This window comes from Neofelis nebulosa, chromosome 6 (genome assembly GCF_028018385.1).
Source record: "Neofelis nebulosa isolate mNeoNeb1 chromosome 6, mNeoNeb1.pri, whole genome shotgun sequence".
NCBI lineage: Eukaryota > Metazoa > Chordata > Mammalia > Carnivora > Felidae > Neofelis > Neofelis nebulosa.
In genome coordinates, this window is record NC_080787.1 from 56,255,554 (window position 1) to 56,270,153 (window position 14,600).

At 37.0% G+C, this 14,600-nt stretch overlaps 1 protein-coding gene across 3 annotated transcripts in view; it reads right to left on the reverse strand.

Moving 5' to 3' along the window:
- Positions 1-14,600, reverse strand: part of HMGCLL1 (3-hydroxymethyl-3-methylglutaryl-CoA lyase L1) — a 193,777-nt gene that overhangs the window by 13,844 nt on the left and 165,333 nt on the right. Inside the window, exon 8 of one of the 3 annotated variants that reach the window (XM_058734302.1) lies at positions 10,996-11,227. The exons of the other annotated variants lie outside the window; for them this stretch is intronic. Within the exon in view, the coding sequence (XP_058590285.1) occupies positions 11,183-11,227 (45 nt within the window). The 3' untranslated portion in view covers positions 10,996-11,182. Of the gene's footprint in view, positions 1-10,995; positions 11,228-14,600 lie in introns of those variants that run through there. 3 annotated transcript variants of the gene reach the window in all.

Sequence of the window (14,600 nt, forward strand, 5' to 3'; positions counted from 1 at the left end):
AATTCACCTCTCTAAAAGGTCAGATGTACAACACATAAACTATGGAGAAACAACTTTTTATATGAGCAATGGAAAAGCAGAGAAATTCAGTCTGCAGTAAGAGGGAACAGGAAGCATCACTGAATCAGAAATGTCACCTGAATTTCAGACAGCTTCTCAGTCTTTCTGAGGTCCAGTTTCACTTCCTCTTTACCTTTGTTTTTGAAATAACTTTTAATCAGAGCTATGTCAAGTGTCTTCAACCATATAATATTCCTAGGAAGTAGGTACTATCATCATTTTATAAATGAGAAAACTGAGTCACAGAATGTTTAATATGACCATGCATAGTGTTACATATTTGATAAGTGATTAAGCTGAGATGCAGGATTAGGTGAAAAAGTCTCCAAATGTCTGCTCTTGTGTGTGTACTTCTTTAGGAGGTTTTCATGAGACATCCCTGTATCCTCATAACAAAGGGTCCTTTTTGCTTAAGGTAGTTTGAGTTGGCTACTGTGGCTTGGAAACAAAGAGTAGTAACTAACACATCATTAAGTTAATGACCTGGCAGAGAAGATATTCATAAAAACAAAGAACTATAATACAAAGTATAGTGTGGTAGTTATTATGAGAATTACAAACAGAGCTATTCAGAAACACCAGTGAGACAGTTTCTATATTTTGTAAGGGAGCAAGGAAGGAGGGTCAGGGTGAAAAGGTTGATGAATAGTTTGGCTCAGCTTTGGGCCTTGAAAGATGTTGACAAGTGGGGGATGGTGAGGGAAAATATATTCTACAAAGAAAGAACAGCTTGAGAAAAGGCACATATGATGAACAGGCCAAGGATGTACTGAGAATATTTTAATGAGTCCTGTACTGTAGGGGCTGTTGAGGTGTGGAAGGAGTGTGGTTCCAGATCATGATAGGCCCTGAATGCCTTTCTCTGGGGTATGAGCTTTATTTCCTACAAAATAAAGAACTACTTAAGGTCCATGAATAATCATGGCATCATAAGCATTTGTTTCACTCAAAGTTTGTTATCAGGGGAGCAATAATGGAGATGGATAGAGGTTAAGAAATATGTAAGCAGAAGTACTTGTTAGAAAAATTAGGGCAATGCATGAAGTCAATGGTGATGAGTATTTAAAATGAAGCTTTTGTCATCGACAAAAGCAGACTTCTAGCTTAACAGCGAATAGAAGGATGATCCATTAGCTGGAATGGGATACAGAATCAACTCCAGTAAAAAGTAGAAAATCATTATAGATATTTAAAACAAAACTGGATATTTAACATGTCATTTCTTAAAGCATTCATGCTTGTTCAAAAATAGCATTAATTCTTCTTAATCTTTAATTGTATACCTATTTATTCTTGCTCATTTATATCTGGGGTGATCAATGGCTTTGGTAATGTTCAAATTAATGGTTAAGCATTCTTATAACCCAAAGAATTGACCTCTCTTGGGCAGTGAAACAATTAAAAAAGATATGGCATCGTGCTTCCTGGCTTGAAGATTTCGCCTCTCTGTTGAGTACTAGGGGTGTAGTTGGGGTAATGGGTGATAGAAATTTCAGATAGGTTAAGAGAAACCCTAGAATGCATGAGAGTGGTCCTGCTTATAAAGGTGTATTCTGGGAGTGTATAAGACTCAAAAGCTCCCATCCAACTGGCTGGAATGCCAGCTCAGCAAAGGTGAAGTGAGGAACCTGGCAAGTGGGACCCAAGGTAGCCTCAAGGACAATAGAGCACTCAATCCGGCCACAGAAAGCATACAACAGTTTTGTATATCCCTCACCAGAGGTAAGAGAGCACAAGCAAATGTGAGAGAACTAGGATAATGACCAGGAAGGAGCCAAGTATGAGCCAACATCTATACACCATGATTACCTATCACAAGGGGCAAGGCTGAACAGGATGGAGAGATGCATCAGAGGAGATGAGTGAGGACTGAGAATGCCATAAAACCAGGTAACCCCTGACTAATGGTGGATGGGTACTCAAACTCCCTTCAAGTGGACAAGCTCATAGGAACAAAAGGCAAAGAAGGGCAGGGGAAACTTGAGGCACTGAGTTTTAAATGGAAATGATTCAGCTGATTTGACTTCAGCCATTTATTAGGAGATATTTGGAGCATTTAAACTGGAGGGATTATTAAACTGAACATTGTCACTTATTTACATAGAAAGTTTAAAACATTTCGCAATGTTATATCACTGTATGATTACCGCTCACATCCTTATTGTTCATTTCAAATAGTTCAAGTTCATTCTGATTCCCAAATGACTTACCAAAAAACTTGCTTACTCTAGAGACACCATTGATCAGAATATCTCACAAGATATTTATGGTTATAATGGTGTTAAGTTTTCTAAGCAGTGAGTATAACTTGAAAAGAGAGAAAGCTGAATATACATGAAATCAAAATGGATTTTCCTCCAGTTGAAGCCAATTATTCAGAGAAGGTAGGAAAACAAAAGTATACACTTAAATATATAGCAGGTGAAGTGGGTTTGGAGCAAACCAACATATCTGGAAAACATGATAGGATCAATGGTTGAGGCAATTGTGAGCATTTTGGATAAGGCTCAGAGGTAGATAATAGTTGTAGTTACATAGTTCAAGATCATTATGTGGTCAAGAAAGTAAACATATTTTGTATGACTCCCCAGGAAAATGGACAGAAGTACATTTTGCTTGATTATGAGAGAGAACTCAGTAGCCATTTAAGGCTGCCCCAAATTAAATGGTTAACACTCAAAATAATTATCTCCATGCCACTGAAACTATTAAAAGACGGTCTAAAGATTGTAGAAAGAATCCCTTCTCCAGTGAGTGAAGCTATTGGCTTTGAGGCTCTCTAGGATTTTATCCAATCCTAAGGCTTTCTATAAATGCACATTTAACTTAGCTTGCTCAATACCATCTAATTTTGTCATAAAGTTATAAACATAGATCACATTAAAATATTAAGTGTTTCTGCTATTGTGATTTGAGGTAACACATTCCTGTGGTAGGTCCATTCCTTGGCATCTGTACATGACAGGCAAATTCTAAGCAAAGACACAGTGACTTCTTGGGATGGTAACATTCAATAATCTTCTAGATGGCATACAACTGTGTGTCCAGTGCTAATAGCCAAGAAAAAAGACTTTTAACACACAGTTTAAGAAAAAAACTTGAAGAGTCTCCTAAAAGGCGTCAAAACCATACATACTTGGTGTATATGGCAAGCCTGCCAAATACCACTATAGTTATAAAAGCTTAGGATTTAACTTTAATACTTAAAAGCACCTAAGATTCAATGCTTAGTTAAGAGTTAAAATAGAGAAGCAGACAGGAATTTTTAGATATGAGTCCAAGTACTATTCCCTCTCTTGGCTAGATAACATTCAGAGAAAAAGAAATCACTTATGAAATAAGTAGGAAAATACAACATTAACCATGGGAAAAATGGATTGATATGGCCATATATCCTGTTTGGGTGAGAATAAAGTTAGACTCCTCAACTTTTACAACAGAACAAGAAACCTTCCACCTGCATCTCTGATTCCAAAGTGTGTAGCCCAGTGATACTCAAGTGTCTGCTTGTCTGCCCCTTTTTGGTTCCTGGTTTTGTTTTGTTTTGTTTTTTTTATTTTGAGAGAGTGAGAGAGAACATGCACATTGGCAGGGGAGTGGAGGGGGGAGAGAGTGAGAGAGGGAGAAAGAATGAGAGAGTGAGAATCCTAAGCAGGCTCCATGCTGTCAGCACAGAGCCTGATGTGGGGCTTGACCTCATGAACCATGAGATCATGACCTGAGCCGAAATCAGGAGTCAGAGGCTCAACCAACTGAGCCACCCAGGCACCCCACCCTTTTTGGTTCCTTAACACAGGGGACTGAGCTGTGTAGCCTGCATTCCCCCAACTTCCATGTCAGCTAGATTCCAACTGGTTCAGCCAATAGAAGGCTCTGATGGAGGAAGAAGCTAGAACATTTCCCCCTCTGTTTCAGGTGGTATTTTTAGCACAGCCTGTTTCCTCATTGTCTCTAAATGTTGACCATGGACAGGCCCATCATGGTTCCACTTCCGTCCTGGTGACTCTGGATGGTGGGCTCCTATAACAATGTCTTCTTTGTCCAGACTCATGGCCTCACCGATGTTGCAGTGTGATTTCCTGTTGTTGCTAATCTCAGGAGTGCCACCTTAAAAGTGAGAGCACCAGGGTGCAAGATATAAGGAGATATCCACTCTCAGGGTGGAGCAAGTACAGTTAACACCTGAAAATGAGTGCACCCTGGGCACTGGGTTACCCTGCCCTAACCCAGATCTCACTCATCTTTGGTTGCTTTGCTGCCTAATGTTTAGTTTTATGGTTCTCCTTTCACCTGTACACAATTTCCTGGATTCAGTTGCTTATATGGCTCCTGCTTTCTGGCTGCACCCTGAGAGACTCAAGCATCCTTTTCATAGAGTTCAATCTGAATTTGTTTCCACCTAGCTGTTGTCAAAGGCAGATTGAGAAAATATTAAAGGAAGACCTTTTAAGAAATATACAGTCCCCCCTCTTCTAAGTATTTGAATTCTAGTCTTAAATGAATTTAGTTTATCAGAAAGTTCTATACCAGGATCTCATCAGCTCAGACTCCTGCAGAGATAGCTTCCCTGAATCCTATTTTAAGGTTATTTTCTTTCATTTACTGATAGTCCTTATAAAACATAAAAAATAAGTCTCGTGATGGACAATTTTCCCCCACATATATCTTAAAACCTCCTGATGAATATACCATTCATTAATTTTACTATATTGTATCCTGTCTTAATCAGGATGATCAGGTTGAATTCCTTAATGGAATAAAAATAGGGGAAATGTGTTGGTTCACTTAAGTGGACTGCGGAGAGTTTGGAGCTAATCTTGGGAAAGACTGGACCCTTTCTGTTTCTTTCTCTCTGTCTCTTTCCCTCACTTCCTCCCTTTGTCTTCACCCACCCCCCATCATTTATTTTCTGTGTTGGCTTTATTTTTTTTTCATATATTCTATACCAAAGGTCACAGAATTTTATGTAAGAAAAGTGAGCACTTTTTCGTGAGCTCCAACCAGGAAACTACTGGGAAAAGGATATTCATTGAGCCCCCTTGAATCATATGTCCGTTTGTAACTAGTTATTGAAGCAAAGTGCACTAGAGTACAAAGATTTCTTGTAGGAGGGTCATGAGTGTACCATTTCCTATACTTAGGAGGGGTGGTGTGTGTGTGTGTGTGTGTGTGTGTGTGAGGATGGAGAAGGTGCTGTAATTTCTCTGCCCTCACAAGAAGTACATGGTCAGCCTGGTAGGGAAATGGTTTCTTAGAAGAAGGAAGGTGTTATTTTCACAGATCAAACAAGAACTCTTCAGTAAATTGCTTTGTGGAAGCCACTCATTATATTCCATTTAAGTGTCAATACCATAACAAGATTTGTGTAACTCTTTAGGTCTTTGTTTTTAGAAAACTTGCAACATCATTTAATGCTCAGTAGTGGCAAGTTTTCATCACGTCATTTAACAAACATTTATTGAGTTCCTACATTGTTCTGGGTGTCAGCTCTAGAGTAGTGGAAAATAACATGTACATAACATGTACAAATATATGCTTTTATGGAGCCATCTTTCTGATGGAGGGAAAACACTTAACATGGTTAAACCACAAGATAAGAACGATGCAGGAAACAATTTACAGGGGAGAGATGCCAATGTACACCATTATTCTTCTACAGAACACTGCTTGAGAAAGGAGTATTTGAGCTGAGACCTGGGTGAAGTAGGAAAATGAACTAAAGAACTTATATGAAATAATTGCCTATAAGGCAAAATGAACAAAGTCAGAACAAAAGCCTTAAAAAGGGATGATGCTCCGTGTGTTCAGAGCAGTGAGCAGACCACAATGACAGAGTAGTAGGAAACAGGGAGACAGTGTTAGAAAATAAGACCAGACACTTACCAGGGCCAGATATTGTAGACAAGTATATTTTAATAAGGTGTGTATCATTAGGATAGCAGATGGGAGTCTCAGCATTTTTCCAATGATAGGAATAGAATGGAAAACATCTTGGGGCATTATACTTTTTTTCCATATCACAAAACATTTTACTGTATGATAGGTTATGATGTTTTGGATTAATAAACTACAGTGGACTAGGGAGAATGTTACTGGCCAAAGCTGATGAAGCTATTAACAAATTAATTGAAGACATGTTTGTGCTTTCCTGTCAAATAAAACATGTTTACTTGAATAAAAGTCTCCTGTAATTGACTACAGGCTATGTAGTTTCTTACTTGGATGATACAATATGAATTTCATGAATATCCATTAGTTGAAATAGTTCTGATTTCACAAGGAGACCTCTTCGATCAAAATTACTATGAAATGATAGCTCTTATGAACATATTCAGTATTGTCAATCAACCAATACTTACCAAATACACACTTACAAAGGCTCAGCATACCAGTATATTTAAGATACAGTTCTTGATAGAAAAAAAACAAAACCTTATAACCTAGAAGATATGATGTACATATGAATACACAGAAGGACGACTGTGAGAAGTACTAATTCAAGTCAATTAGGAAAATATAAGAGTTCAAGGAGGAAGGAAATTATTTCAGGCCGTGTTAATCAGGGCAGGTTGCATGGAGGAAATGACATCTGAATCTGGACTTGAAGAGTAGGATGATTTTACAGAGTATGGCACTTGGGAGTAGTCCTTCAAAAAGAACTGAAAACAACACCAATGACTGAACTTGTTAATAACAGTTTCCTGTTTATTGATATTTAACATGAGCTCGATTCTTCTCACGATGTAGCCCAATTTTGTAGAAGTATCCAAAATATTATTTACTATGAAAACATATAAGTGGTTTCTATGTACAACTCACTAAAGGGGACAAAAATAAAGGTTATATGCAATATTATAAGTCTAGATGCTTAATGGAATGGGTTCTTAAAGGATTGTGATACGTACATAAACATACTTTTTAAATTTCAGTCAAATGCTATGTTATTGAATATGTTTAAGATAGCTTATATATAAATATAGGAGATATACATATCCATATATAGCGATCAGTGTGTGTGTGTGTGTGTGTATTTCAACCATATTACATAATTACTATTTAATTTAGAACCTCAGCATCTTCTTTACAGCTAATGTCCATGAGATATCTGTAAATACTATTGTATTTCTTAATAGAATTACATCTGTTCTTTCTCAGTATTTCAGGCCAGTGCCTAATCTTGTATCAATTACTCACATCATCTCACATGTCCAGAAGGAACCTATATCAAAGTTTGTAAGCCATCTAACAAATGCATGAATGCTTCTCTAAAGTATAGCTGTATTTGAAATTTTACAGAGGAGGAACTCTTCCAAGCATCATATCTCACTAAGGATAAAAGAAATCCAAAACTTTACACAAAATAAAGTACATCATATAGTTGTCTATGGAAAATGTGCTAGTTATTTATTGCGATATATGTAAAACTAAAAATATCATGTCAAGTTGGTATTTAACTCAAAACTGAACCAGGGGTGCCTGGGTGGCTCAGTTGGTTAAGCAGCCCACTTCGGCTCGGGTCATGATCTCGCGGTCCGTGAGTTCAAGCCCCGCGTCGGGCTCTGTGCTGACAGCTCAGAGCCTGGAGCCTGTTTCGGATTCTGTGTCTCCCTCTCTCTGACCCTCCCCCGTTCATGCTCTGTCTCTCCCTGTCTCAAAAATAAGTAAAACGTTAAAAAAATTTAAAAAACAAAACTGAACCAGTTACGTGAACAAATAACTCATTTTTTTCTTAACTGAAGATGAATGACAATTGAGAGTCATAGCACTGAGGTTTAATTTTACCCAAGTTTTTGTCCCTTTCACCAACCACATATTTATAAACATCATTTGCTACCAGACAAGGTTTGGGGGAACACAATAGACAGGGGCTTTGGCTTTGCTTTCAGTTCTTCAGTTACTAGATATTTGACTTTGGAAGAGTTACTTTACTTCTTTGGGTCTCACTTTCCATATTTGAAAAGTGAGTTGGTAAAATAGTTCCCTCTTGAGGTCTTACTTTTAGAGTATACAAAAATATTCTCTAAAAAAAGAGGAAGGATAGAGTTCATGGTTACTTTCCTAATTATAAAGGAAATGAGAGATGCTTAAGAGCTCCCTATAAAGTTTTAATAAAATGGCAATCAAGGTACTAATATTATACCTGCCAAATATCATGCATTTATAGCAGAGGTTTGTACATGGTAGGCAGACAGTCTATATGTGTTAGGTGATTGGGTGAGCATATTTTGTGCTTCTAATATATTATTCTACTGATAAAATATGTTACAGTTAAAATCATATTTAACATTAAGGGAATAACATGTTTATTGTACTATAAATCATCATGCTTCTCAATATATAAAAAAACTCTTCTTCTAAGTCACAGTTCCAAATGTTTTACAAGTCATAGATTCCTTAAAGAATCTGAGGAATCTGAAGAAAACATTATAACCTTTTGCTAGAAAAACTCAAAGACACACATTCAAAACTGAATATACTGATCCGATCCATGGGTTGAACACTTTTCTAAAATAAATATATTGAACTCACTTGTCACTTTTATCCAAGGGAGAAAAAATACTCCATTGTTACTAGTGAGCTGTATAGCCCATGTATCTGCACATTTTTGTGTGTCACTGTTTAACCCAGAAATGTCTGAAATTTGGTATGAAGATAGGTTTTAATATCAATGTTTCTTATTTATTACTAAAACACTAGCAACACTTAAACATTTATCTGACCAAGTAACATTAAGTAGGAAATCTCTATGAGACATAAAATACAAGATGTAATATCTGCTCATGAGAAACAACTTAATGTGTTTTATTAAGACTTTTGCCCTTAGGGTGCTGCTACAGGACTTGGAACCAAAATCATTTAACTCTGTGCCCTGAATATGGAGGAAAAGAAAAAGAAACACAAAAATCTAATTTGTAAAATTATTCTGTTGTGCTTTGTTGGCAAGCAGTATAAACATCCTAAAGAATAATGATCTGTTGTATTTTTTAGTCATCTAGACATTCTTTAAGGTAGTAAAGATTTTTTTTTTATTTTGAGAGTAAATTGTTTTTTTGGAGAGTCAAAAAAAAGAAACATGTGGAACACATTCCTTGGCTTTCCAAAACCTCCAACTGTGAGTGACACATGTACAGTATTTTAAAATTTGCAAAAAAAGAAAAGAAACAAGAAAGGAAAATCATATTATAATTCTCCAAATAACACTGTGTTTACCAAGCAGTACTGGTTTTGCAAAGGTTTAGCTAGTGTTTCAATGCCTCATAATCAGTAAGGTAGTGGGAAGGACTAAAACCAAATAGGCAGAGATTTGCTAAATTTGAAACACCCTTTGAGTAGAATACTTGGCACATAGTAAGAACAAGAACATAACTAATTTCTTCCTTCATGTTACTTTAACTAGTAAATTTACTTAATGAAAATTAATGTATTTTGGTATTTCCCTTAAAACCATCCTTTGAATAAGAGAAACCAACCATCACTTTATCAGAATTTCAAAAAACCATCAAATTAGACCATCATTTTGCAAATTAATATTTTATATTTTAAATGTACTTGGACTCTGAACTTAAACTGAAGAAGTACTCAAGACAGTCAATAATGCCACTCTGGCAGCTGCAAAACTACCCTAAATACGTGAATAATGAAGTCATCCTATTTATAACTTAGAGACATTAAATAGTAGCAAAATTTAATAAGAATATAAATGGCTGTGGGGAGCCTGGATGGCTCAGTTGGTTAAGTGTCTGACTCTTGATTTCAGCTCAGGTCGTGATCTCAGGGTTCGTGAGACTGAGGCTCATGTCGGGCTCTGTGCTGACAACATGGAGCCTGCTTGGAATTCTCTCTCTTCCTCTCCCTCTGCCCCTCCCTCACTCCTCACTCCTCTCTTTTCTCTCAAAAACAAACATTAAATATGTATGTATGTATATATATATATATATATATATATATATATATATATATATATATGTATGTGTGTGTGTGTGTGTGTGTGTATGTGTGTGTATACATATATATATGTGTGTGCATATATATGGCTCTTTACTAGTAGGATATAAGAGGGGCACCTGGGTGGCTTAGTCTTAAGTGTCTGACTTCAGCTCAGGTTATGCATGATCTCATGGTTCATTCCCCATTCACACTCTGTATCTCTCTCTCTCAAAAATAAATAAACATTAAAAAAAAACTACAAGGGTAGAAAGTTTGTATGATTCATTGTGATCCATATGAATGACAAATACATCAAATCAAGACATTCAGTCCCATCAGATATGCAATATACGCATGTGATTATGGGGCCTTTGGGGCATAACTAATACAAATCTCTGCCATAATTAGAGTCAATACTTTAGAAACTTTAAAAAAGATATAATAGGTAGGGTGTTTTGTTTCTCTATGCTTACTTTTCTAAGAGAATTACTTCCTTTCTCAAAAGAGGCAATTTGCTCTCTTGGGACCTTGCCTTCCTCAAAACCTTCACCTTTATATATTGGAACTGTATACAAAATCATTTCCATTCTTCCTGTGCTAAACATGTATGCTCTCCTCTTAAACTTTGTTTTGTTCTCTTCTTCATTTATATGGCATCCTAGCTTTCTCCTCCCTGCCCACTCTCCCCCCATGACTTCCAAAACTCTCCTCTCTCCACACATCTGCCTTCATCCTCTTCAAGCTGGAATAACAACTATATGATTTTAATTTCATCTAGAGATTTAAGTTTCAAAATGTAATCCATAATATGCCAATATAGAATCTTATAAATTCTTTTGATCAGTTTAGATCAATTTAAAGTAGAGCATGCAAATGATCAATGAAAATGCTAGTCTTCTTTAGCTGTACTTGGATAAACTATTGTAAAATGGTCTAAGGATTATTTTGAATATCACCTAAGACCAAAACTGATTATGCAAAGTTCCCTTATTATAAGCATGCCTCAGATGCTTAGATCTCATATTGCTGCTATATATTTCATGTGGTAGACTTCTCAGAAGTAATGTGCAAAACGGGTACACCTAACACGACTATCACAATTAAAACATGGCTCATGAAGGAAAATTGCGCATGGATGGTACAAAGAGTCTCTTCCCACATGGAACAATACATGTTGTCAAAAGTCACAAAGAGATTATGTTCGGGTTGGGTTGGGGTGTTGAGTCCATACAGTCTTTATCTGAGAAAAGAGATAAAGATATGTGGGAAAAAATGGACTTTGCAATGTAAACAATTCTGTAACTCTTTTAAAGCAAATGAAAAGAAATGTTATAATTCCTAATTTAAATTACTTACTGTTAGGCCTTTGTTTTCATTGTTTCATTGTTTCTCTTTAATAGTTAGAGGGGTGTCTGGGTGGCTTAGTCAGTTGAGAGCCACTGACTTTGGCCCAGGTCATGATCTCACGGTTCACAAATTCAAGCCCTGCATCAGGCTCTGTGCTGACAGCTCAGAGCCGGGAGCCTGCTTCAGATTCTATACTTCTCTCTTTCACTCTCTCTGCTCCTTCCCAGCTCATACTCTGTCTCTCTCTCTCTCTCAAAAATAAATGAAAACATTAAAAATTTAAAAAAAGAACTATTAAAAATTTCTAGAAAAGTTACACTAGAACATAGAACTTTCCAAAGTGCTCCTATGAGACAATAAAATATATTTTGATACAGGCATTTCAAAATATAATAATAGATACAAATTTTGGTCTAAAACTGTAGGTCAACTGCAGATTTTCTAATATCTCAAAGTATCTACTTCTGTTACCTGAATGTAGTAACCCCCTGGCACTTCTCCAGATGGAATCATCGCTGAAAGAAAGGGAGCTTTGTCTTTTGTTCTGTTTCTGATTGAGCTGTTCATCTTTCTACTCCACATACTCTTGTGTTCCTGACAGAACACATGGGACATGCTTTCAGTATAAAATATTTCCAATCTCTTTTGAATGCCTTGAGTCTCACCTTTAGGGCCATACTGTGTATGTACAGGCTCATTAAAAAAAAAATGAGTATCCAAAACATGGGAATCAGGAACCACATAAAACTTATTAGATAAAATGTCTCATTTTATTTTTATTGTAGCTTGTTCTATTCCTTAATTTTTATTTACTTTAAATATTGGTAATGAGACTCTTATATAGTCACCTAGGATTAAAATTTCTGTCAAGATACACATTTCTAGAAACAATGACTGTGAACAATATTAACACTAAATTCCAAGAGAAATTAATTCTCTTAATTGTAAATATGTGATAGCAACTGGAAAAACATCTGTATCATTACAGTTTCATGAGGATGATTTGCTGATTTAAAAAAAATGAGATTATATAGGAAAAAATATTAGACTCCTAGCTGCAGAAATCAAATTTTAAAAAGACAAAGTAAGAGATGTAAAAGTCTTATTCTGTAGCCATAACAGTGATAATGTGACGCAGTGATTTAATGTTTTAAGAAAGCCCTCTACTGTCAGGCTTCTATATACCCACCTGGATATACATCTATAGGGTATTTTTAATAGATATAAGCTAAAACAAAGTTCTCCAAATATAAATAATATGGCAGTAGCTGAGCCTGACATTTGGTTCTGTGACTCAAATTCATTCAGATTAATAACCTAGTGAGGATTAAAGATAAAGTTTCCTCTGTGTGGATTACCATAGGTAAAACCAACAGCCTCTCCTACTTTGTAGCCTTTTAGAATTAATTAACTGTTGATCATTGTCTCAAGCATTCTGATCCTATCTAAGCTCCAGATAAAATCAGTCCTGAAGGCTTCTGTGTCATAAAGAAGTCTTTCCTGACTGGAATTTGATAAGGCAATTTCTCCTATCTTGTTCTAAAACTTTTCTTGTTTACTCTGCCTTTTGTTTTGTTTTTCTCATTACATTAGCTTTATTGAAAGATAATCGACATGTAACATTATGTAAGTTTAAGGTATACAACGTGCCAATTTCATACATTTATGTATTGCAAAATTATTACCACCATAGCATCACCTAATACCTCTATCCAGCCAATTACCATTTCTTTTTTGGGGTGACAATATTTAAGATCTACTCAATTAACAACTTTCAAGTATATAATATAGTATTATCAGCTATGGTCACCATACTGTACATTAGATCCCCAGAACTTGTTAATCTTACAACTAGAAGTTTGTACCATTTGACCTCCCCATTTCCTCCACCTGCCAGTGTCTGGTAACCATTGCTCTACTCAGTTTCTCTGAGTACAGCTTTTTTAGCATTCACATATAAGTGCTATCATACAGAATTTGTCTTTCTCTGACTAACCTAACTAACGTACTATGATGCTCTCAAGGTGCACCTAAGTTGTCAAAATTGTCTTTGCCATCACTGAGTGTGTGTATCTACACCACATCTTCATCCATCAAAGGACACTGAGGTTGTTCCGTATCCTGGCTATTGTAAATAATGCTGTAATGAGCATGAGGTATAGGTAGGTCTTTTTTTTTTTTAAATCTTTTATCAGAAAAAAAAATACTGCATAGGCCTTAATACCTGAACATCAAGTATATTCATGAATAGCGAGTATCTTCTCGTAAACAGTTTTAGGTATGAGACCCAGATGGTACCCCTTAGGGTAAGAGTTTTAGCCCCTACCCCAATAAGCCCCATCCCCTCACAGCTCAACTCTGCAGTACACATTGGGGTGCAAACCAAAGGTAGCTCCCAGGAATATTTTTTCTTCAGGTGTCAAAGATCCCCAAGTGATCTCAACATCCACCCCTTCCTGTTTTTACATTCGCTTGTCTGCAAGATAGCTGCTTAGCACAGGTCAGTAGTGAAGCTCTGATCAAAAATACATAATATACAAAAACAAAGAAGAAACATATTTGGCCCCTTAAGACAAACCACCTCGATGACCTCCCCATCTCTCCAGGGCCACTCCTAGGAGCATAGATCTCTTGGAGAGGCCAATGCCACCCAGCTGCTCTCCTGGCTCTGTCACACCGCTGTCGCCTTAATTGTCTATAACAATAAAAATAAGCATGTACAACATACACATCCACCCAGAAGTCTGGTTGGCCCCTAAGCCTTTGTTTCATGTTACAGTACTGGGGAGCATGTGCCCTCAAATTGTAGCCACCTGAACATCGCAGTAAGCTTCCTAGGAAACACATTGTACCCCCCCCCCCCCCGCCACTCATCATCCTTCCCTCCCTCAGGTAGCTGTTGTCCGTTTTCTAACACACAGGCATCAATTCTTCAGGTCCTGTCTGTCCATGTCCACCCCAAAAGTTTAGTTATGTGTGCCATGGGGGTAAGGTCGGTCCCCAGAACCATGTTCAACTCTCCTCAATGAGCAGCTGTTGGGAGCTGTACAGATTTTTCTTGATGATTCAGAAGCCCATGCCCAGGGTCTGGGACTGGCTGAAGCCAGAGATGAAGGGAGAGTTGGCAGAGCTGAACAGCCCCTGGATCTTAGGCCAGAGGCATTAGTCCACATGCAGCACGAGGGTCAGCTGGAAGGTGGGTACCAGGATGGGGTTGAGGGCCATCTGACCAATGCTGTGGCAGCTCTTCCCCTATTTCACGCAGA